The sequence below is a fragment of the Homalodisca vitripennis genome, chromosome 1 (assembly GCF_021130785.1).
Source record: "Homalodisca vitripennis isolate AUS2020 chromosome 1, UT_GWSS_2.1, whole genome shotgun sequence".
Lineage (NCBI taxonomy): Eukaryota > Metazoa > Arthropoda > Insecta > Hemiptera > Cicadellidae > Homalodisca > Homalodisca vitripennis.
The window spans coordinates 75,708,323-75,731,463 of record NC_060207.1 but is presented as its reverse complement, the minus strand read 5'-3'; the positions used below and the strand labels follow the sequence as shown (position 1 = coordinate 75,731,463).

Below are 23,141 nucleotides of genomic sequence, written 5' to 3'. Positions count from 1 at the left end.
CAGCGATGAGTCAACTGGGTTCATTCGGCTATTGGTATTTCGTCAGCTGCATGGTGTTCTGTCTGATTTATTGTTTGTTTGAGTTCGTTGTAATGGTGGTTGTGTATATGACACAATAATAGTAAGTTTTTTGTGCGTGTTTACGTAATGGATCGTAATTTCCACGATCGTTCAAGTGACATTCGAGAACTATTTGAACATGAAATAAGCAACAATGAGGATTCCGATTTAGACATTCAATCAGAACATAAATTTAAAAAAATATGTAATAAAAATAAAAAAAATAGAAAATTAATATGAACTAATAGTTACAAGATTGTACAAATCCAAGTGAGCTTTGAAGTTCTTACTTTTGTTGGTAAGTAGCACTTTCGAATGCCAGTGTATGATTTTTGTATCGTTTACCACATATAAAAATAAATACCTTACAAACTACGTGTTGTTTTATTTTTACTCAGAATTAAATGCTCTTTCTTTTTTATATTTTGGATTTTGCATATCACTAACAACAATTTTACTAATCAAAAACTTTGAACTAACTTTTCTTTTTTATAAAAAAAAAATGTTTTCATGAAGAGGTAGAGTAAGGATATTTTTGTTGTTTTAATTATATTATGTGAAAAATGTTCCTTGAACAATGCTGAAATAAAAAAATATATAATATGACATAGATACTTTGTAGTAAACATGTAATAATAAAATAAATATAAGGTTATGTATGAAGTACTAAAAACACTCTGCCACTGAGAGAAATATAACCGCCAGTTCTAGGGTTAATATTAAAATGATGGCAAATACACCAGTAAAATGTTATCTTACTGGCTGAATAAATTATTCTATTAAATTCTATTCCAATCTACAATCAAATAGAAGAATCCTTGGACATTAATATAACTACAGTACTACTCTACACAATCACCTTAAAATTTGTTCATTCTGGATATCCTATTACTAACAGACAAGTAGTTGGTATGACAATTAACATAATACGTGAAATATGGATAACATTAAGAGAATGGGGAAATCTCCTTAGAGCATAATTCATTATAGATGATGAAACATAACTATATTATTATGTATATTAACTGAACGAAACAAAGCATTGGTGTTTGAAGTTGATGAAACTTCTGTATCTAAAAATACAGATCTGTCAAGAAAAGAATAGTGCCTGTATTTTACGGTATAAAAAGAATAGAGAATTGTGTTCTTAGAGACTCAGAAGACAGGCACAGTAAATTGGTACACAAAGGGATGTGTACCTAAATTTTGTTTAGTAACTTTAAAACTACTCAAATTCAAAAATGAACACAGTTTCCCCATTACAGCAATGCTTCAGTATTTTGATGTAAGTTCTTCCATTCTTTCATGGAAAGAAACTTCATATTAAGAAAATAATAAAACTAAGGCAGTTTGCCGATAATAACGAGTTTCTGAAGGCATGGAACAATGAGTGTTTTCAGTTCCAAAAAGAAACACAACATAGTTTGTCTGACTGTTTTCAAAGGATAGAGAGGTATATTGAATGTGGTGGAAAATATTTGGAAAGGTTGTAGAAAATAAAGTGACATTGCATAACTGTAATAGTAAACAGTTACAATTAAGGTCGAATTGTCTGTGTTCTTATCTTTAAAATCAACACCGTCTATGAGATGATGATAAAGATTTATCACTACTGGATTTATGTTGCAGGCCCCACTCATATTGACAACTTATTTATTTAATGCAGAATAAACTGGTTATGAACTGGGTTGTCTTTCTACGACAAAACATGTTTTAGCAATCAGTAATTTGCGCATTGCTGATCAGTTGTTGCCCACGAATATATGCAGCAGACTCATGACGATGCGCCTTAATAAATATAGAATATACAAATCACTGTATAGACAAAATATTATTCGTTAAACTACGAATAATTATAGATAATAATTGTAGATTTGTTTATAAATTTACATTTTTACATACAGGAAGTACAACAAATTGGATTGTTGATCTGGATTTGGATTCAGATTTAGCTTTGACACATCACTAGAAATATTGCAAAATTGTGCCATTCCAACTATATTTTAAACAATCCTGTTGGTATTGGAATCTAGTGGTATGTGCCAGGATATCAATTATTGGAATCGATCCATACCTTGAAAATATTCCAGGGACATTATAAATATTCACATAATAATCCACGCTTTTCCAAGTTTTCATCATTTGTGGCAGTCCTAGTTACACGCATGTGAAAGTATCTTGGCGCCGAATATATCACATTGCGACCAATATATGAAAATTGTATCGGAAAGTTATCTGCTACATTAGTCACAGAAGTGTAGTTAATTCGCAATCTGTAGAACAAGCTGAATCCAGTATCAAACAGTATTTTTCACAGTTGCCTCCAGAGTATGAGTATAATTAACACAATCAATTACTGGCTCTAAAATATTTTGTTCGCTTTAGGATAAGACAAGAATAAAATATAGCCATCATGAAAATACAACTATAAAGTAAATAAATCCACAAAATTCTGTGGTTTGACACAATGGGTTATTTAGCTTTTAGTCAAATGCCTAAGAAAGAACAAGGCATGAGGCTCATGTTCATAAGCCTGAATGAAAACGTCTGTGACTAGCAACAATATTATTTCAGTCGAGGTTTAGATGTACCCTTGATATCAAAACATAACCTCACTTTCTTTGCTTTAACCTATGTAATCTGATGACTAATCGGATGATTGTTTGATAGGAACAATCGTTCACAAACCAAGGTCAGTCAGCCAACCTTAATCTTCCAAAGGATCGTTGTGTGTACATGGGGTCATAAGGCAACACAGGGGTAGAACTAACCAAGATAAGATAAACTCTACTACATTATTGGAGGCAACCTTGGACTAAACCACTTGAGTTGGGGGGTTTGCAAACATATCATCGATAATACATACAGTACCAATAGCACTAACTGTCCACAGACTCTGTAACAATTCAGCCACATCACAGGCTATTGCAGTCTTTTCTCTTGCATCGTAAATCTTCATTCACAGTTTCACAAATCACATAAAATACAATATTATGGGATTAATCAAAACACGTAAATTCTTTTGAGAGCTATATTTAGCAACAGACCCAGAAATTTTTCATTTTGTCAACAGTTAAAACCTTGCATTGCATATCCAGTGTCTTGGTTCAAGATTCTTTCTGCATTTCAGTGTTAGGATTTTCTGTTGATGGTGTCTGTTTGTGCCTTCCGCTACTATGTTCCATATGGTAGTGTTCATAAACAGACTAAAGAAGTCCTAGAAAGATTCACAACCATGGGTCTTGCTAGGTTTAATATCTATAACTTTGAATCTATACTTGATGTTCCTAGGCTGCTCACCAATGCACACTCATGGTGTCTGAGGAATGTTGTCAGTTTGTTTGGCAAGTTACCAACAGAGGCAATAGCAACTGGTGATGGCAGAATGGTCTGAGTTGTGATTCCATCAGCTAAGCTTGGCATGTTCTGCAGCATTATTTGTGCAAAGGGCTAACCTCCTCATCTGGGCTTTCTGTATGTAATTATTGCGTACAATATCTACAATTTAAGTTGAGCAATGGCAGCTCATCTTCATCAATGTTATCTGGGTCTTTACTGAGCGATCCTTCAGTGATGTCGTCAGAGAAGTTAGTTTCAGGTAGACTGTGAAAGAGGGAAGCAGGGCTCCACAAGCTTAGTAGGTGGAAACATTTCATTTGGGATGATTTGAAGTTCATTAGTGCTACCCATGTTGGATTTATTCTTAAATGACCTGAATCCTCAGATCTCAACAATGGAATTAATTTAAATAAATTTAATTATATTGTTGTTGAGCCATTTCCAGTTATTATTTAAACTACAAAAATTATAAATTTTTATTTCTTTAATTATTAGATTAGAAATTGTTAAATTATATTTACTAAAATTTATAACATATCAAAGCTTGAAGTCTTATAAAAAGGTTCCAATTTAGAGAGTGTCATTTGCAATTATTATGTAAATTCCAAAAGTATAGTATGATTGCAAAATAAAACAATAGAAAGATTTTCACTATTTACCTGAAGTTAAGAGTAAACTTGCACTAAATAAGACATTAATACAAGTATATAACAACAAAAGCCATTACACTTGGATGACAGACGTTTCATGTAAAAAATTAATGAGAAAATAGTAATTTACAAACTGACAATTACAAGCAAGGGTAAAAATCACAACAAAATGTCCTTTCTTCACTATATATGTTTTGTCTCCTTGATTAATCCCTGACTATAAATAACCAAGGTTACATACCTTTTAGTGTATAAATCAACCAATGTTTAATTATACAAAGCAAGACATGATTGGTTTTTAGATGCTGTTCCATTCTCAAATTAAATTCGTCAAATTTTTTAAAAACTAAATTTACAAATTATTGTAAATTTATTGGTTAGTATGTTGCTCTGCAATAAGTGATGGTGATAATCCTGTGTCATTTTTTTATTCTTATTTGTAATTGGCTGTATATAAAAACAAATATGCCACTATTACCTCAACATTTCTTTTAGCACACTGTATGAGTAAGCATTGGTTGTTAACAAACCACAACAAAGGTCACAGTCTCCATGCAATCACTTATTCTTTTATAACATTTTAAAAACTTAGGTTTAAGAGCAGCTTTTTTACTTTCAATTCTCTTTATTTCTAACTTCAAATGCAATAACTTATCATTCCACATCCAACGCCTTCCCAGTAACTATGCAGGTAACTGCACAAAATTTCTTTTCTGCAACATATGATTCCTCTTTTCTGTAATATACCGTAAAACGCAATAGGAATATCAGTAATGACTGATTCCTTCAACATCTTTGTTGTTCATGTACTACTTCTCAATTTACTCCACATGTGTTTTTGTTAAACATAAGTTTGCAAAACCGTAAAGACATTTCCTTATAATTAATAATTATCGTACTAAGTAAATATTATTTTACTTGCAGTCTCAATTTACTCCACATGTGTTTTTGTTAAACATAAGTTTTGCAAAACCGTAAAGACATTTCCTTATAATTAATAATTATCGTACTAAGTAAATATTATTTTACTTGCAGTTAGTATATTTCATATTTGTTAGCGCAACACCATGAGCCTGTTTCGTTTACTTGGGGTCGATAGTTGATCGATATTTTAAGTTTAAAATACATTTAATAAGTGATACAAATTTATGTCCATATTTTTTGCTTATTAAAAGTATATATTTTGGAATCTCATATTATAATTTACAAAATTAAAGTTGAAAGTAGGAGCTATGACTTTGTTTTTAAGATATGATATTTTTATGAACCTCTGCAAATCCCATTACAATAGTGGTATTCCTGGATTACTTTTTAAATTATCAGACAGTCTTCAGAAATTTAACAATGCCATGAATTGGATTGATAATGGTTTTGTATAAATCTTGCTTATGTTAAGCTATAAGTTTGAAGATTTGAGAATTGATTTTAAAAGATTCAGAATTGTATTACAGAATTATGGATTTGCCCATTACTATATTATACACATTTCTGTTGAGCTATTATGTGTCTCCTATTCAACACTAGATCCACATTTTTTGCAAAATAAAAATCTTGAAAATACTGAACAAAAACTTGGTATGATATGACTATAGTTATCTAAAGCCTCAAAGTCGATATACAAGCCTAGTTTACCTACAAGTCTCTTCTTTTCTGGACTTGTTCAGTGCAGGAATAGGCTTATTTAATGTTTATTTAAATTTTATGCAACTATATCAGATAATCAATTTTCAGGTAAGGCAGACCGCCATTAAGACTTGCTTCCACTTGCCAATAATTTGATAGCTAAAAATTGAGCAACGGCATCACGCATCCCCTACAACAAGGGCTGTCTCTTGCCTTACACTGTAATCCATTCCTAACAGAAGCTTCCAGTTACTTATAACTTGTACACCACAGTGACACTCAAGTATGATTTTCATATTGTAGTCATGTATACAAATTCGTTAAAGTTTTAGTTGAGCAAGTTTATGTTTTAAAATAGGTTTTACTACAAAAGCTGGGTTATGACTAAATTTAATTCTTACAATGTATTTTGAATAACCCCACTCCAGATAATTAAGCCGTTATTGAACTATATTTGATTTTGGTCACTACATGAAGTGCGCTTAATGACAATAAATATTTTTCCTCTTACAACTATAAAACAAGTCAATATCTGCATGATTCATATAGCTTATATTTGAATATCGGATGGATTCAATTAAATTATTCAAACAACTAACATTTGTTTTTATAATTAATTTAGTCAGTCAGAAGTATGATCAAATTTAAATTAGTAAATAATCTGGATACTAGGAATTCTTTTTCTAATTGAGTAAACAAATACTCAATTATTTATACTACTTGTATTTTTTATTATTTTTAAAACAGCATAAACATATTGATTTATCACATTCCACAAATCAATGATATCATTCAACTGGCAGTCTATTTAGGTAAATAAATACTTGAAATGTTGGCCATGGTATTATCATATTATCTAAAGGTGTATTTTCATTAAAATATATTTTAATTTGAATATAAACTAAAAAAGTAGATAATGGATAAATTGGGTCAACTCAATGGTGTACAAAACTATAAAACTGTAAAAACAAAAAAAGAGAATATTTTTAACTCTACATCGTCTAAAACAGAACTATCTATTGAAGATCAGCACAACATACTTTGTCCCCTTGGTGAGGCGCATTCCTCGGATCACAGTCTTTGTAGTAAAAAGGAATTGTCTTCTTTGTTCCGTTGCTTTGATAAGTAATAATTCCTGGCTCTGGAGGTTTCTCGTTACTTCCTGGAGACTGTAAACAAATTAATAAATTGAAAAATAATGAAGTTCCAACAAATACATAATATGTGGTTTTTAAGACACCCCATGCAATTTAACTTTATTTTTCACTAAATAGTTATTCATTAATACCAATAAGTATCATGTACTATCTTTTATAGTATTAAAAAAGTGTTGGAGTCATTTGACTTTAAAAATGTGGAGTCAACTTTAAAATTCTTCAATAGGACTTAAATCATATGATATAATGTTTAATATTGTCTTTAATGAAAACAAAAGAATGACAATGAAAATTTTAAATGGGCTGTAATGTTTCAGAGAAATTAGATACAATATTTTACAAGCAACTTGGAAGTTGTAGTGAGAAGGCCATAAGAATGAATTTTTATAGTTTTTATTGCACCATTGCTTTCAGAAAGAAGAACAATATTGAATAATATGGTGAGTTTTTCATTTAGTACTCAAATTTTTTGTTCGTCACAATCACACCACAAAGATGACATGTGCACACGCATAAAGCTCAAAATAGTAAAAAAATTAATGAAAATTAAAAAGGAGATGAAATGACATGAAAACCAATTTTTATAGATAATATGTGCATTAAAAAGTAATTCGTTATGCAATATAATTCACTGATTAACTAGACATTTTGCAAAATAATATAGCATTGCACAATCTTGCTAACACTTAAAACAAATTTTAATCCAATATTAAAATTACTGACCTGATCAAGTGTTTAATAATTAAATAAATATCAAATATCCTTGACTTGAGAGTTCAACCTATACTCTATATATGGTCAGCCAATACAATTATCTAGCCACAATTTCTTCATCCTTCTCTCCTCACATAATGTGTTCTGGGCGTACTATACATATTTATAGCCGAATATATGTGTATGGCAATAGCCTAATTCAATTTAAATAAATATTGAATCACTTAAGTACTTACTCCACTGGGATTCGAACCCGGATCTCTCCCTTACAGGGTGAGTGCACTACCAATACACCACAGAGCCCTTAATTTTTACGATTAAATTATTTTTTATTTGTCATCTTTTTACTGCAGAGCATCTAACATCTGTGCACAAAACTAGCAGACACACTGGTATTGATAGATCTGTAAAATACTACCAGTTTGTACCATCAGTAAAATCTCGTTTTGCCAGTTTGGGAAAACCAGAAGATACAAAAGCCGTTCTTTTGCTAGACAACTGTTGGGCACATCCCTCTGCCAATGGACTTACTTCTGGTAATATTTCTGTCATGTACCTTCCTCCAGATGTCACACCTTTAATTCAGCCCATGGACCAAGGCGCCATTCAAAACTTTAAATGCAAGTACAGAAGCTCATTCATACAAGAATTGGTTGTTTTTGAGTTCAGTGGTAAGGACTTTCGAGCCAAATTTAACATAAAAGATACAATTTTTACTGCAGCTTTGTCATGGAATGAAACAGTTATAAAAGATTATGGAGGAAATTCTGGCCAGGTGTTATGAACAATGACGATGTTCCTAATGAGAATAATCCTATTGAAGATGATGAAGACGTAGGCCTACAAATTAATCTGGTAGAGATTAGAGAAAAAAACTAGTGAAATAAGTGAGCTGAGAAATATTCCAAGCACCAAAATCTTAACCCTTTGCACGCCAACGTACCTATATTAAGGCCGTCGGCTACTCAACTGAAAATCGCCAACTGCCGTAATATAGGTATGTCTCGTTTTTCGCCTGTAATTTTCTTATAGTTCATCTGATTGTCGCGAAATTTTGACTAATCGATAGTCGATTAGTTGCTTTGAAACCACAAAGTTGTTTATTCCTTTATGGACTGGTTGTTTAGTCGTATTTGAGCTTCGCAGCTGTTGGATTGTTTGGTTGAGAGTGAGGTTACGTTCGTGTTGCTGTGCGTTGTTTACGTTTGTATTTCTCTCAATACTTTTGTTGCTAGGGCATTTTTATTATGCCCCTTTTATTAGATTTCTTGGTACTTTGGGATTATACCGACCACACTCAGACATGAATTGTTATTTGACATTTTGCTTCTACTGATTACTAGATTAGCGTAGAACAATATTTTGTCAGTATAAAACAGGAATTGTCTTATCGCAAACCCCTCCCTATCCTCAGACAGAGGTCAAAGTCGAGCGGTGTAGTAGATAACGTGATTGCAGAGTCTCGCTGCCCGTTCAGCTGGTCCGTCGCTTTGTTGTACTTCCGTGTTTTACCCCTACATTTCTCCAAACAGAAAAATTCAACAAAAACAAACATTACCAAACAAAAACTAAACTCTTTATTGAAAAAACACACAAAACTTGTTTTTATTCTTGATCACACTCCGCTACCCAAAATGCGAGTGCCTCCGATCGAAGGTGCTGCCGAAGCCCGTGCTGATGTCAACGAAAGAAAAACATCCCTCGAGATAGTACCTATCAGTAAAATATCAAATTCTAGAGGGGTTGATCAGAAATATAAATTGAATTGTAATGGAAAGGCAATTATGTACTGTGCAAAAACTTAAATAATCATGCCGCGCGGTCTGCCATAATCGGGATTCTCGAGAAAGATAAGATAACAGCGACAACAATACCGATCACAATACTTGAAAATGCTTGTTGATTGATGGAATGTTAGTTCTATTACTTAACTACATCGTTTTATAACGTTCTAACTTTATTGAAAAAAGTTTAAGCGTTGGGGGTACAGTAGAACCCGTCATATCCGGCCTCGGTTTTACCGCACCTCGGTTTATCCGGCTACTTCCCGGAAGCCAATATCAAAATTTATTTACCACGGCTTGCAGACGCGCAGTTGCTAGTCTCCCACGACTCTTACGTTATTTTGGTGTATCTATTTGTTTACATTTTCCTGTGTTGTCCTCAGTTGAGCTAATAGGTTTAACCTGTAAACAGTTCGTTGATTATTTCCAGTGCGGTTAGTATAGTACAGTATAATTTTTTTTTGTTTCGTCAAGTGTTGTGTACTGTAGGTTGGTTTATCCGGCCGAATCGTTATCCGGCCAGGGGCTCGGTCCCGTGGTGGCCGGATATGAGGGGTTCTACTGTATTAACAATTGATAATCGTTGTAAGTTTGTAATTTTGTAATTAAAGAGTTGTTTTTTCGTTGTATCATGTTTGTATCTATAAATTGATATTGTTGTGTTCTTCATACTGGTGTGGTCGGTATAATCCTAAAGTACCGATTTATTTTAGTATAGTGTCAAATATTGATTTGTGAATATAGTGTAACATTACATACAACGGCCATGCAACTTACAAAAACTGTGCCTGTGTCACATTTAGTGAAAAAAATCATAACTGGACTTCTATATAAGATAGGCTTTTGAAATTTTGTAATTAAGTTAAGGGGTAGATATAGTTGACTAGGATATAACAGGAAATCAGCAAAAATATTTTTTGAAACCACTTATTTCTGCTTAAAAACTTTTTTTAAATTTAATATTTTTTTCTAAATTTTTTTATTTTTTTATTAGTTTAAATTACTTTTATGCAACTACAATTTACCAACTGAACAAGGGCTTTTCATAAGCAAAATAATGGTAAATAAATCATCAATTTCTGTTCAAAAATAAAAAAGTTATGATACATTTTGTGAAAGCTTGTAAAACTGCTGAAAATGCCCTTGGCGTTTCTGGGTAGTACTTTCGGAAAATAGGCTGGCGTGCAAAGGGTTAATAAGGAAATGGAAACAAATGTTGTGTCTTGGAACGAAGCAAGTGAAACAATCAGCACGTTTGTAAAATTTGCTGAGTCAAATAAACAATAAAGTATGTCCGAAGTAATGAACTTGCATATAATAAAAAATTATTTTTTAAATAAAAAAGTAATAATAATAATATTTATTGTCATATTAAGTTTTTGCACTCATCCACAAAGTCACTTTACAGCTAGTAGCCAAGTCAATAAATAAATACATGTTTAAATACTAAAATATAAGACACACGTAAACACATCCTCCATGAAATAAAAACAATTATCCTTAGCTTTAGATATAATTATAAAATAGTATGGAATACAGCAAAAAATTCATCTACAGAATAAAAAGGATTATTTAGAAGCCAATTATAAAATTTATGGCAAAACACTTTTTTAGGGTATATATTTATTAAATTACGTAATTTGTTGTAAATTTTTAGTGAAACAACCTGGTGATTATTAATGGTTTTATTTAGTCTGCAGAAATTGATTGTAGTAAGCCTACTTGCCTTACTCCTAGTATTGTAGCTACGACCAGCATACTTAATATTGTTAGGATATTGAAAAGTATACAAAACTAAGTCATATATGTATAAGTTGAAAATAGTTTGAATTTTTAAGTTTATTTATAAAGGTTTACAATGTTCCAAAAAACTAACACCACTTATGATCCTGCTTTTTTTTTTGTAAAATTAATATTTCATCTATCCTGCTACAGTTTCCATAAAATATTAAACCATATCTAAAAATTGGAAATAAGAAAAATAAGCGGATCTAATATAATTTGTTTCAATACAATTAGTAAGCTTTTTAATCAGAAAAAGAACCCTAGATAATTTTGAGCTAATGTAATCAATATGAGAACCCCATGTTAAATTTTTATCAAAACAAACTCCTAGAAATTTTACTTGATTTGAATATTTATTTAAATTATTATCAATACCAACAGCTCTAAAGTAAAAAGTAAAAATTATGTTTTGTGTTTTATCTTCATTTAAAAGAAAACCACTTGCTTTAAACCAACCCTATGCCTTATCCAGAGCACTTTGTGCCAAGATATTAAGCTCATCAATGTTTGAATTAATGTTGAGGAAAGTGGTATCATCTGCATATAAGATTGATTTACAGTCAATAAAAGCTGGAAGGTCATTTATACTAAGTAAAAAGAGAAGAGGACCTAAAACCGATCCCTGGGGGGACACCATATTTAATTGTAACTACCTGTGACCAATCACTATTCACTAAAACCTTCTGCTTCCACTCAAAAAGATAAGATTTAAAAAAATTCAAGATGCAAATTTTGAACACCATAGTATTTAAGTTTTAACAATAATTCCGAGTGATTTACACAATCAAAGGCTTTGCTCAGGTCACAAAAGGTAGCCTGAGCAAGAACCTTATTTTCAAACGCTAGTAGCACTTCGTGCACCAGCTTATCTATTGCATCTACTGTGGATTTACCTTTTCTAAATCCAAATTGAGAAATACTTAAAACATTATTTTTCTCAAAATAGGCACTTAGCTAATCAAAAACCAAAAGCTCAAATGGGTCTATAACTTTCAGGTTTATCTTTAGATCCCTTTTTAATAATTGGACTAATTCTTGGAATTTTGAATTCATAAGGAAAGATTCCTTCTAACAGGCAAAGATTAAACAGCAGGATAGTGGCAAAGATATGTTATCAATGATTTGTTTTCGAAGATTATTGGACATTGATAAACATCATTACAATTAGAGTTTTTTAAACGCTTAGTTGCATTAATTACATCCAGTGGTGTTATTATATTCCAGGTAAAATATACATTTGGAACAGGTTTCTTAACAGATGCAAGCAGCTGCTCTGAGTTAGAAGGGGCAGTGCCTATTTTGTTCATAATAGTCTCCACTGAATCCAAAAAATAATTTGTGTCAGGGGATATTACTGAATTTTTTAAACTTACAGTACTAACATTATTATTACTTTTAATGAATTCCATGCCCTCTGCATTTGTTACTACTATTTTCTATGATATTTGTATTAAATTTAATTTTAGCTTCTTTAATACTTTTTCTGTAATGGTTCTTCAAGTAATTGTATGTTTGTTTAATTTCATGAAAATTCCTCATATTATTCTTAAATAAGACGTGCGGCGAGTGCCGCTATAGATTTGAATTTGGCGCGCGTAATCCTTCTGTAGCCGCGAACGCGATAGCCAGCTGCGCCGACCTCTAGCTCTTAGCTTAAACAATAGGAGCCTCCTACCATCCGGAAATCTGGAGTTCTGGTAGGATGATTCCTGCTAGGTTAGCAGGCTGAGACCGGAGGTTGTGCGGGGAGTCGTTGTGCAGCTATCGAGTAGAGTGGACCGGGTAGAAGTGAATGAATGTACGTTGTCTAGAACTAAGTATAATTGTTAGGGAACTTTTCGGAACCATATCTAAATTATTAGTTTATCTTTCGTCATCAAAGCTGGTTAGGTTTGGATAGTAGGAATCTAGTGGCGGATCCACGGTTAATTATTATTCCTCTGGAAGGTGCCCTCTTCCGGTCGCGACGACACGAGGTTGCAGACATCTAAGAAAATTAATCTACTTTTCATAGCAGCTAACTCATTATTGAACCAGGCATTATTCCTTTTTTTACCATTGTTGGAATTAACTCTTACTGGTTTAGAGAGATGGTTAATATTGTTTGTCAATATATAAAGAATGACAGAACAGACATTCCGAGCACCGACAACATCAGAGCTCAAAATATTATTCCAATCATAGCATGCCAATCTATCTGTTAACTTGGAGATTTTTTGTTTAGGTAAAATAACTTTAAGAAACGGCATACTATTGGGTATGTTTGTTTGGTTTTGTGAAATAAAATCAGTGATATTCAAATTCAGTGTGAGACCACAATGGTCCGAATATGGAAAATTAAAAATACTACAATTTAGTACATTATTTCTATGGCAATTTACAAATATATTGTCAAGACAGTTATTTTTTCGAGTAGGCTTAGTATTCAAATGATAAAAGTTATACTGTTGCAAGAGATTAAGGAATTGGTTTGAGAATCCACTATCTGTAGTTACATCAAAGTTATAATTAAAGTCCCCTCCAGTCACAGATGTATAATTTGACCATTTTGTCAAAAACCGCAGCAATTTGTCAAAGGAGTCAAGAAAAGTATTTGGGTTGCCTGATGGAGAGTGATATATTATAGTTAAAGCAATCAATTTTAAATTATCTACAAAAACAGCTGCCGCCTCTAAATCCAACTCGGAACAAAACTGACCAACATCACATATTTGATTGATTGATTGATTGATTGATTGATATTCTTACATTCAAACTCTTATGTGTAAGTACTAAGGAACCTCCTCTAATATGTTCAGTTCTACAATATGCACTTTTACAAAAATAACCATCAGGCAAAGCTGAGAACATTTCTACTTCTTTAAGCCAATTGCTCAGATAAACCAATTACGTCCAAATTATTAGATGTTAAAAAAAGTTTCTAGGGTTAATTTTTTGTTGAATAGGCCTTGAATATTTAAAAATAATAAATTTAAAGTTAAGTTCTCAGATTTATATGCCAATGGTGACTTTTGATTTTTTTTGTTTTGTAGGCTTACTACTTTTGATAGGGCTAAAATCCTGCTTATTTATGTTTAAGGGTAAAGTTCTGGGACTGGGGGATGTTGATTCACGAACAATGGGGCTGGCTTTTGCAGGATAGAGTGTAGAGGTGTTGGTGTCTGTCATCGGCTCCTCCTCCTGTGTGGCAGCAGTTGGCAATTGTGATACAGCCTCCTCAGGTTCTCCACAAACTTATCATGTTCAAGTCCCCTCCAAAGAGTTCTTCTTGCCTCTTGATCAAATGTAACTACTTTCACATTGGCCCCAGTTTTTTTGTGGAAATTTATGATGTTACTGACAAAATTCTGCGGCTCAATAAGGTCTCTGACGCAACCCATCGCAGAGCAGATCAGAGTTGATAAACCTTGGGATTTGAAATCATGCTGTAGCTGAAATGCTGCATTGGAGTCTGAAAGTTTGGGCTTGTCAAAGTATTTTGTTTTTGTGACTAGGCTGTAAATAGTAGATCCGTCTTTAATTTTTTGCTTAGCCAAGTTGTCGTATGAGGTCAGATGTTTGAGGTCGTCTAAACTTTTCTCTAAAAGTCACAGCCACTCCGGCTGACATATGAAAATCTGATGACACAGAATGTGCTAATGTAATTGATGAAGTATTCTTGACTTCTTCGAAAACTTCCCTCATGTCGGCTTCCACAACAGTTATTCCACCCACTTTGGGTAGTAAAGATGGACAAGGGGTGTTCAGGGTAGAGTTTTATTTAGATTATTATTTTTGTTGATTTTTACAATCATTTCAGCTACTCTTGATTTAGCTCTCTTATTCATAATATGTAATCCATGATTTGTATAAAGATGGCGAGGAAGATGGTGGAGTGCTAGCACAAGACAATTCCTTTTAGCATCAATACTTTCAATTTCTCTATTAATTAAAATTTTCAAATCCAAATTAGGCTGGTCATGCCTCCTTGGTAAAGTGGAACCAATCTACATAAAAAAATAATAATACTAATATCGTAAGGTTAGTCAGGTGTTTAGCCATGATAGAAATGGCCGTGGTTGTTGCATCAGACAAAGTTGTGTCAGCTGATAGTTCACGCTAACCTCTGTGTTTGGTTGTTTGTGTTGCTGCTTCCACAGTGTTTGTTTGTTGATAAATAGTTTACTAACATAAAAAGTAAACTTCAATAAAATGAAACGTTCGTGATCTCTACTTAGCGAGAATACAGTTAAAACGCTGTCAAAAAGGATTGCATCCCTTATGTTTGCCTCACCTTATTTGTGTTACCGACTAACTATAATACCTATGTACAAAAGTGTGTAAATTTTTTTTTACATTTTACAAAGTGTACATTTTTTTAAAGTAGAAAGTAGTTTCAAACAGTTTTTAATGGTTTCATAGTGGAAAATATTATAAGCTTTATAAAGAAGCTAAATAGTGTAAATAACACAAAAAAGTGAAAATATAACTTTCTAAAAAAATTAACATGATTTTTTTGGTTTTTGAAATATTAATCAAAACTTTTTATGTGTGTATTCAGTTTTAATTCCTCTTTCAATTTATAGTATGTGTTATAGTGAAATAATTTTTTTTAAGTACTATTTTTCATGTGAAACTGAAAAAATATAAAAACTGTAAGTAAAATGTCTAATTTTTTTAAGTTAATTACATTTAGAAATATAATTTGCTTTATAGTTTTTTATAAGGGAATTTATTTTACTGCAAAACAATGAAAAAATTAGGAAAATATCTCAATATTTGTAATTTTTACAATTTTTTTAGTAAAACACTGCAAAACGGCTGAAATAGGCCTGGCATCCTTCAGTAGTATTATGTGAAAAATCACTGGCATTTCTCAGACCAAGTTTTGATTTTTTGTCTGGCACTAAAAGGGATAAACAACACTGATAAGAAGATTTACTGTTCAGACATGTTCAGTTGTTACTGTCAAAAAATAGTCACTGATAAAATATAATCATAAAAATGTAGTCTTACACCAAGGTTTATCAATATTATAAAATAGTTTAAACTGAAATATTCTTTTAAATAAAATAATAAGTAAGTAAGTGTAAGTTTGAGTCAAATGAGTTAAAATGAAACTTCAGTGTTTTTAGGCTAAATTGTCACAAGAACTTTGGACAAAGTATACAATTACATTAAAGTTGTAAAAATGAAAACTTGTCTATTCCATACTTGCTTGATGATATAATGATGCATCAAACAACACACATGGGTACATTTATACACTCTAGCAATAAAAAACCACCAATTTAATTAAAGGCTAAAGAAGACTACATGGTCTTGTACACTAGCAAACGACAAAAAAAGCTGTTGTAAGTAGTTGTAAGTAAGTAGTTTTAAAGTAGTTGTAAGAAGCAATTTGATATTAGATCTTTTTCAGCCATCTACCAGTGCTGTTGCTAAAAACCATGAATAGTACAGTACTGTATTGAATCAAGAAGTTTTTTATTGTCTTTCAACACAAACAGTGTAATTGACATTCTCATGGGCTTATAATTATTTTGTTCATATTTCATACTGCATTCAAATTTAATTCATCATGTACTGTACTTAAAAATGCATTTTAATATTTCTCCTGTACGTATATATATTGATTTATATCGTTTGAATAATCCATGTTTAAATAATAAATACATACAGTAAAAGGTTTTTGCGCAAATTGTGTTATTTTTTTATACAAATCCTGTATTTTTATAAATAACCTCCATAGTATGGAATTTTCTTTAATCCGGCAAGCATCGAGTCCCAAACAAGCCGGACTAAAGAGGTTCTACTGTAATAATTTAATCTAACATATAATCCATAGACAGTACAACATTTAACGTAACTTCAATGGCAAAGAATTACAATACAATTTATTTTAATGAACACAAACATAAATTCATAATACTTACAAGAGAGTTATTTTTGGTAGGACTGCGAGACCAGAGAGAAGGAGGAGGCTCTTTAGTGACAACTCCTGTCAGACCCTCCTCCATTACAGTCTCAAACTTGACAGTGCCTGTCGGAAGATGCTTGATCCGGATGGCACTCTGACGGTTACTGCTCCCATATGTTGAATTTGGTTCCTATAAAAAATGTAATTCAATTTTAATTCATTCCTGTAGTTTTATTGCTAGCTGAAATATTGAAGTTACTACTCTCTACGAATGATTATTAATAATAACTTAACTCCACACTAAATTTCAATATTGATAAATAAAAATTATTATTCTTTAATGGTGATTAGAAAAACGGGTCATAAAACTGTCACAGCTCTGTTTTGTAGTTAGGTCTCCAATCAGCATTGTGATTTGGTTTCAACATATATAAAGATATTTTGATTTGATTAGGTCCTGAAAGTTATTGATGTTCAAAAAGCTGTCATTGAACTAGCTGAATCTCAAATTTGGCTGAGATCTAAAACTAATAAATCATATTACCAGCATTAGATCTGTATTAGTGACACATGACTAGTTTGTCAGATAACAATCCCAAACCCAATTAGATTTTTCCTAAAACAAAACCACACTGAATGCTTTCACAATCTCTAAACCTATGGATTTTATGTAAACTCAAACTCAGTTCTCATTAGTACTATGGCTTTAAAACATCCATCAAAGCAACACTGGCACATATAACAGTGCATACTGTCATATCTGATACTGTATCACCTTATTCTAAAGAAAACATCACATGCATCTGAAAACGTGCAGATTTGTTTATTGTTACAGTTTAGGTTCAATATCAGAGTGGTCTATAAGTGAAGACACAATTTGTGATTGTCAATAATAAAAAGAAAGTCATATCCAAATCAGATAGTAAATTTACTGTTGGTGTTATTAACTAAGTAACTGCACAACATATATTAAATAATGTAATAACTAAAATAATGTATAGTAATACTTACAATTAAATCTGCCCTATCATGGAAAAGGTCATATTAAAAAACCCAAAAAATAAAAAACAACTTTAATTGTCAGAAAATATTAGTTCTAGCAACATATTTTTCTAAAATGCTTTGCTGACATTATGTCATACTATGATTGAATCTAGTTTGGTGCTGGTTATCACCAGTTAGAGAAATATAAATCTCTACATTAACTCTTTTATTACTTTACATAAATGCATTGTGCACTTCAGTGAGAAACAGATGGAACACTCATAGTTGTCATTCAAAAATTTTAGAATTTTACCATAAGATATTTTCCAACGTTTTAAAACACTTTTGACATTATGTAGATGAAACTATAATAATCACACAACTTCTATAATAATGTTTTTCTACTGCCACGATATTTCTAACAATACATTTATAGCAATTCATGCTGTGAATAAAATTCATTGTTATTCTATTTACTATGACTCCCAAAAACTATAATTTTAATATTAGTAGATAAAAATTCACCTGGTTTATTTAGTCAGGTGTAATTTAAATAAAACAAGGTAGGGATTCACCACACGTCTCATGTAAGTCTTTGCTGAGGTTGAATGTAATTTCATGTCTAATTCATAAGGCTACAAATGTTACAGGATGGCCACCTCGAAACCTCTTCAAATTCCCGGTTTTCCCGGCCAAATTTTCTGATTCTCTAGTTTATCTTCAAACAACTGTAGTACTGTATTTAATCCTTATACCAAGTGCAACGGTGACGGTTTATCGCCATTAGCTGTATTTGCAGGAAATACCACAACACTGCAGTAGTCTATTAAATATCGTCACTAGTGATTTTTGAGATATTTGGTGACTATTCATCACTATCACTAATTTTAAGCCCCTTAGTTTTAATTTCTGTGTCTTTCAATATGTTAGCATAACTATACCTAATAACTTTCCTTTCCGTGATGTTTGGAAAATACATGTCTTCAATTCGGCAAAATAAATAGAACAAATAATAACCAGCACAACGCTAATGTGGGATATACTGCATTGTGGGTCAGAGGTGCATGAACTTTCGGTACAAGGCAATGGTTTTGCCAGTACACAAAGTCACTTCAATATAACCAACAAAAGAATCAAATACTTTACTCTGAACTCTACTTTTAACTTTGACCTTTTTGGAAAGACAAGTCCAAGAATACCACATTAACTTCAAAGAGATTCAGAGAAATGAATATCTTTTTAAAACTACAAGTCATATAGATTCTCTTTCACGTTTTAATTAATAGAAGTGGTAGCTTATTAAATGAGCTTCCAGATATAAAGCTTATATTGATAGAGAATATATTTATGTACAACTACGCAAAGTACGAAGTACAGATGAAATCAAATATAGCGATCATCTCTTTACAACCGAGCAGCTAATGTCTGCACATAGAACTAGCCGAAAAACTGGCATTGACAAATATGGATGAAGAAAATAGGAATTTCAATTAAAATATTATTTATAAATCACATAGTTTTGTAACTGCATGTTTTTAATAGTTTTTATACAGAACTAAAAACACGTTTTAACAATCAATAATTTGCATACTGGTTATCAGTTATTGTCGACGAACAGATGCAGCAGGCTCTCGACAATATGCCAAATGAAACAGAAAATGCTGATTATAACTACAATATTATTGTTAACTACAGTAATTTTTTTAATATATCTACATTTACAGAAAGTACGTATCTCTCTACATTTAACATACAGAAAGTATATGTGTCATCAATTGGTAATTTTCGTGTGTGGATTTGAAATTCAGCTTTCACACATCCCTACTTGTAATATTGTGAAATTGTGCTTTTCCAAGCAAATTTTAAACACTACTATTGGTATCGGAATCCACTGAAAAATCCGCGACTTATGTTGGAATCGATCCATCAAACAAATTTACACATAATCCAAACATAAACATTCAGAGCACAAAGTTCATGCGTAATTCACGCTTTTCCAGATTCTCATAGTAACAGTCCCACAAAGGTTACGTGGCTCCAAATGTATCCACTGCCGGCTAATACATGAAGAATGCATCAGAAAGTTATTTGCTACGGAAGTTAACAAAGTGCCATTAAATCAAGACTTGTAAAATAAGTAAACATCAGTTTAGAACAGTAACTTCAATAGTTGCCCCAGAATACAAGCACAATTCGTTATCAATTATTGGTTGTTAAATAATATGTTTTGTTTGCCATTAAGATAATGCAAGAATAGAATACTCCATCACGACAACACAACTACGAAGTAAATAAACATGTGAAATTATATGGTTCAATTCACAACGTGTTGATTAGATCACGGTTATGGACTATGAAACAGCATGACATAAGGTTCCCCATACACATTGGACTATTTGCTTTGATCAGTTCGAATTGTCTAACTGATCGTCAACTGGAAGTTGTTCAGATGAATTGTTGATCGGAAAACTGATAATATTTCCACCAGACGTCACCCAGCCGCTTCCAATCTGATGACGAAAACTGAAGTGCTTGGTAGACTTGACTGGTTGGTCATCTGCAGACAAGCACCAATTAAGCTGCATTTACTGCTTTTAAGGTTTTTTCCTGTTGGACACATATCTTACACAACTTTTTGTCAGAGTAAACATAGTTCAAAGTCGAAGTTTGAATGAGACCTTTATATCATAACATCATTTTTTTGTTTTAACCCATTGCGGATCACTGACGAGCTGGGCTCGTCACGCAGCGGCCGGGCCTAATGGCACGATGACGAGCTCAGGTCGCAAAAGCGATCTGCTTTTAAGTTTCCCTCCAAATAGTTCTACTAATGTCCGATAGATCGGGTGATCGTCTTCACTTCTCAACTAAGAGTGTTTAACGACGGTCTACGTTTAGAGTTTTCAAAAGTTTTATAAATATCCTACAGATCGCAGTTGTATGTCGAAGTTGAAAAATCATTCATATGAGTTTACTCTTTGCTTTTTAGTGCTTCTGATCAGGTGTTTTCCTCAGTTGTTATTATAATACTTTTGAGGTTAGTGACACAGACGTACATGTTGGCGGGTTTAGTCTAGACAATGGCCCGGATGTTGTAATCACTTCGCCCGAGCCGCTTTATTTAGACTATGATTCAGACATCATCCCTGCCACCCCAGAACCATGTTCACGTGTTATTGTTCCTACATCACGGATACCCCAGCAGGCCCATGTTCCATCTGAACAAATAACTTCACAGCTGAATTTTCTAGTATATAATAGCGAGCGATACGATGTGGCGCACCATTGCTGTTCGTGCGGCCGCTGACCGTACATTAATTCGTGCCCGCTGGCGCCCGTGCGCCAAAACAATACGATCCACAATGGGTTAACCTATGTGATCAAACGTCAAATCGCAACTTGTGTATGAGTTCATCAACCAAACTGACACCTCGGGCGCAATATGAGCGGTAAGCAGTAGGCGTTAGAATGGCGACTTAAAGTTGAATATTTGTATTCTACATTTGGCACTGTATTCTCACCAGGCACTGACCACGACAGATGTGAATAGCATGGCGGTACTTGCCGCTAAGCCTTCAGACCAATCTGCCATTGCTGTGCATCATGTCTGACCCAAAAGTGCCCTTCTAAGCTTTACTTGCTATTGTAAACTCACTATTTTCTTTTTCTTCTCCAAAAGGTGTCTTAAGGTTTTCAAAGTGTCAGGTCTTGTAAAAATCCAACTGACATTCTGATGTACTGGGGCTGCATATCTTATAAAAAGGTCAAACAGATGATAAAACTCACCAAACTGAATTTTAGTCTTTTTATAGGGTGAGCACTGTACATTTTAAGCCTGTGTAATCTCATCTATGCACGTCTTTTCAAAATACTATTCTCACTCAAGTATAAGAGTTGGACAACTTCACCCCGAGACCCCATTTTGATGACTATTCTGACCATTCTGAGATTTTCCCGGTTCTACAGGAAGATTCCCGGCTTAATCCCAATTCTTTTTCTGGTCGGGTGGCAACCCTGTGTTACTATATCACTTTTTAAAATGGCATGATTGTACTTAAGTTTGTCTAAAAATGTATTGTTCTGTGATTTTCTCACTGGTATCATGAATAACCATAGACCAATATAAGAGTTCTGCTAATGCACAGTCAAATTCCATGAAATGACATGCATCATTTAAAGTCTATAGGTTAGTTAGTTTTCGAGATAATGTGCTGACAAGCGATGACATTTTTCCAGCACCTTGAGTGATAAACTTTGCTAACTGCTAGCTAATTACAGAAACTAATACTTATAACAAACCAAACCATAAAAATGTGTGAAATGGATATTCTTAATGCTCTAGAATAAACCTATACTCTTATTTATTTACTATTACTCTTAAGTACCTGAACAACTGTGAATTCCACTTCATCGCTTATAGCAATGTCTCGATCAACATCCAAAACTTCATTGAAGTGAAAATAAAGACGAGGCTCTCGTTCCACACAACGCAGGAAGCCAAAGCCCTCTTTCAGAGCAACAACGACTCCCTGCTCTCGCTTCTCCCCAGACACGACAAACGACTCGGGCAGCAGCGAGATATTGGTGGCTCTCTGCAGTTGGTCTCTACGGTCTGTGGCGATCCGAAATTGTACCCAGTCTCCATGCCTGCACAAGGCTCCATATATTAGAGATTGTTCAAAAGACTTACAGGAAGTCTTTTAAATAATTTTTTTATTACATCAGTACAGAGGTGCTAAAAATAAAATGTTCTTGAAGTTCACGTCCTTTATATTTGTTGTTATTACGGTAATGTAGTCTGAACTTTGCAAACATGTCAGGGCCTTCTAATGAGTTTAATTGAGTTTTCTCAAGTGAGATTGACAAATTACTAGTTGAATCAGATGATTCTAGTGATGGTGGTGACAGTTAAAGTGAAGATGGGTGGCTTGATGAACTTGAAAACTTCGACGTAAGAGATGAGGAAAACTTGAACTATGAAGAGGTTAGACCAGATGTTGCTTTGGGGTTGGATGAAATTGACAAAATAATAAAAGGGGGGCTTGTTGATAGGAAAGCAGGTAATGAGGAATTTGATAATAATGGAGTTAAGGTACAGGACCTAGAATATGTTGGTGAAGGAGATGGACAGGAAGAAGAGGTTGTC

The 23,141-nt window shown here is 32.9% G+C and overlaps 1 protein-coding gene across 1 annotated transcript in view; it reads right to left on the bottom strand.

Annotated features, from left to right (window-relative positions):
• Positions 1 to 23,141, bottom strand: part of LOC124364874 (cold shock domain-containing protein E1-like) — a 128,290-nt gene that overhangs the window by 57,104 nt on the left and 48,045 nt on the right. The window contains exons 7-9 of the mRNA XM_046820670.1: positions 22,381 to 22,642; positions 17,028 to 17,201; positions 6,713 to 6,841 (exon numbers count right to left, since the gene is read on the bottom strand). Of these exons, the coding sequence (XP_046676626.1) occupies positions 6,713 to 6,841; positions 17,028 to 17,201; positions 22,381 to 22,642 (565 nt within the window). The remainder of the gene's footprint in view (positions 1 to 6,712; positions 6,842 to 17,027; positions 17,202 to 22,380; positions 22,643 to 23,141) is intronic.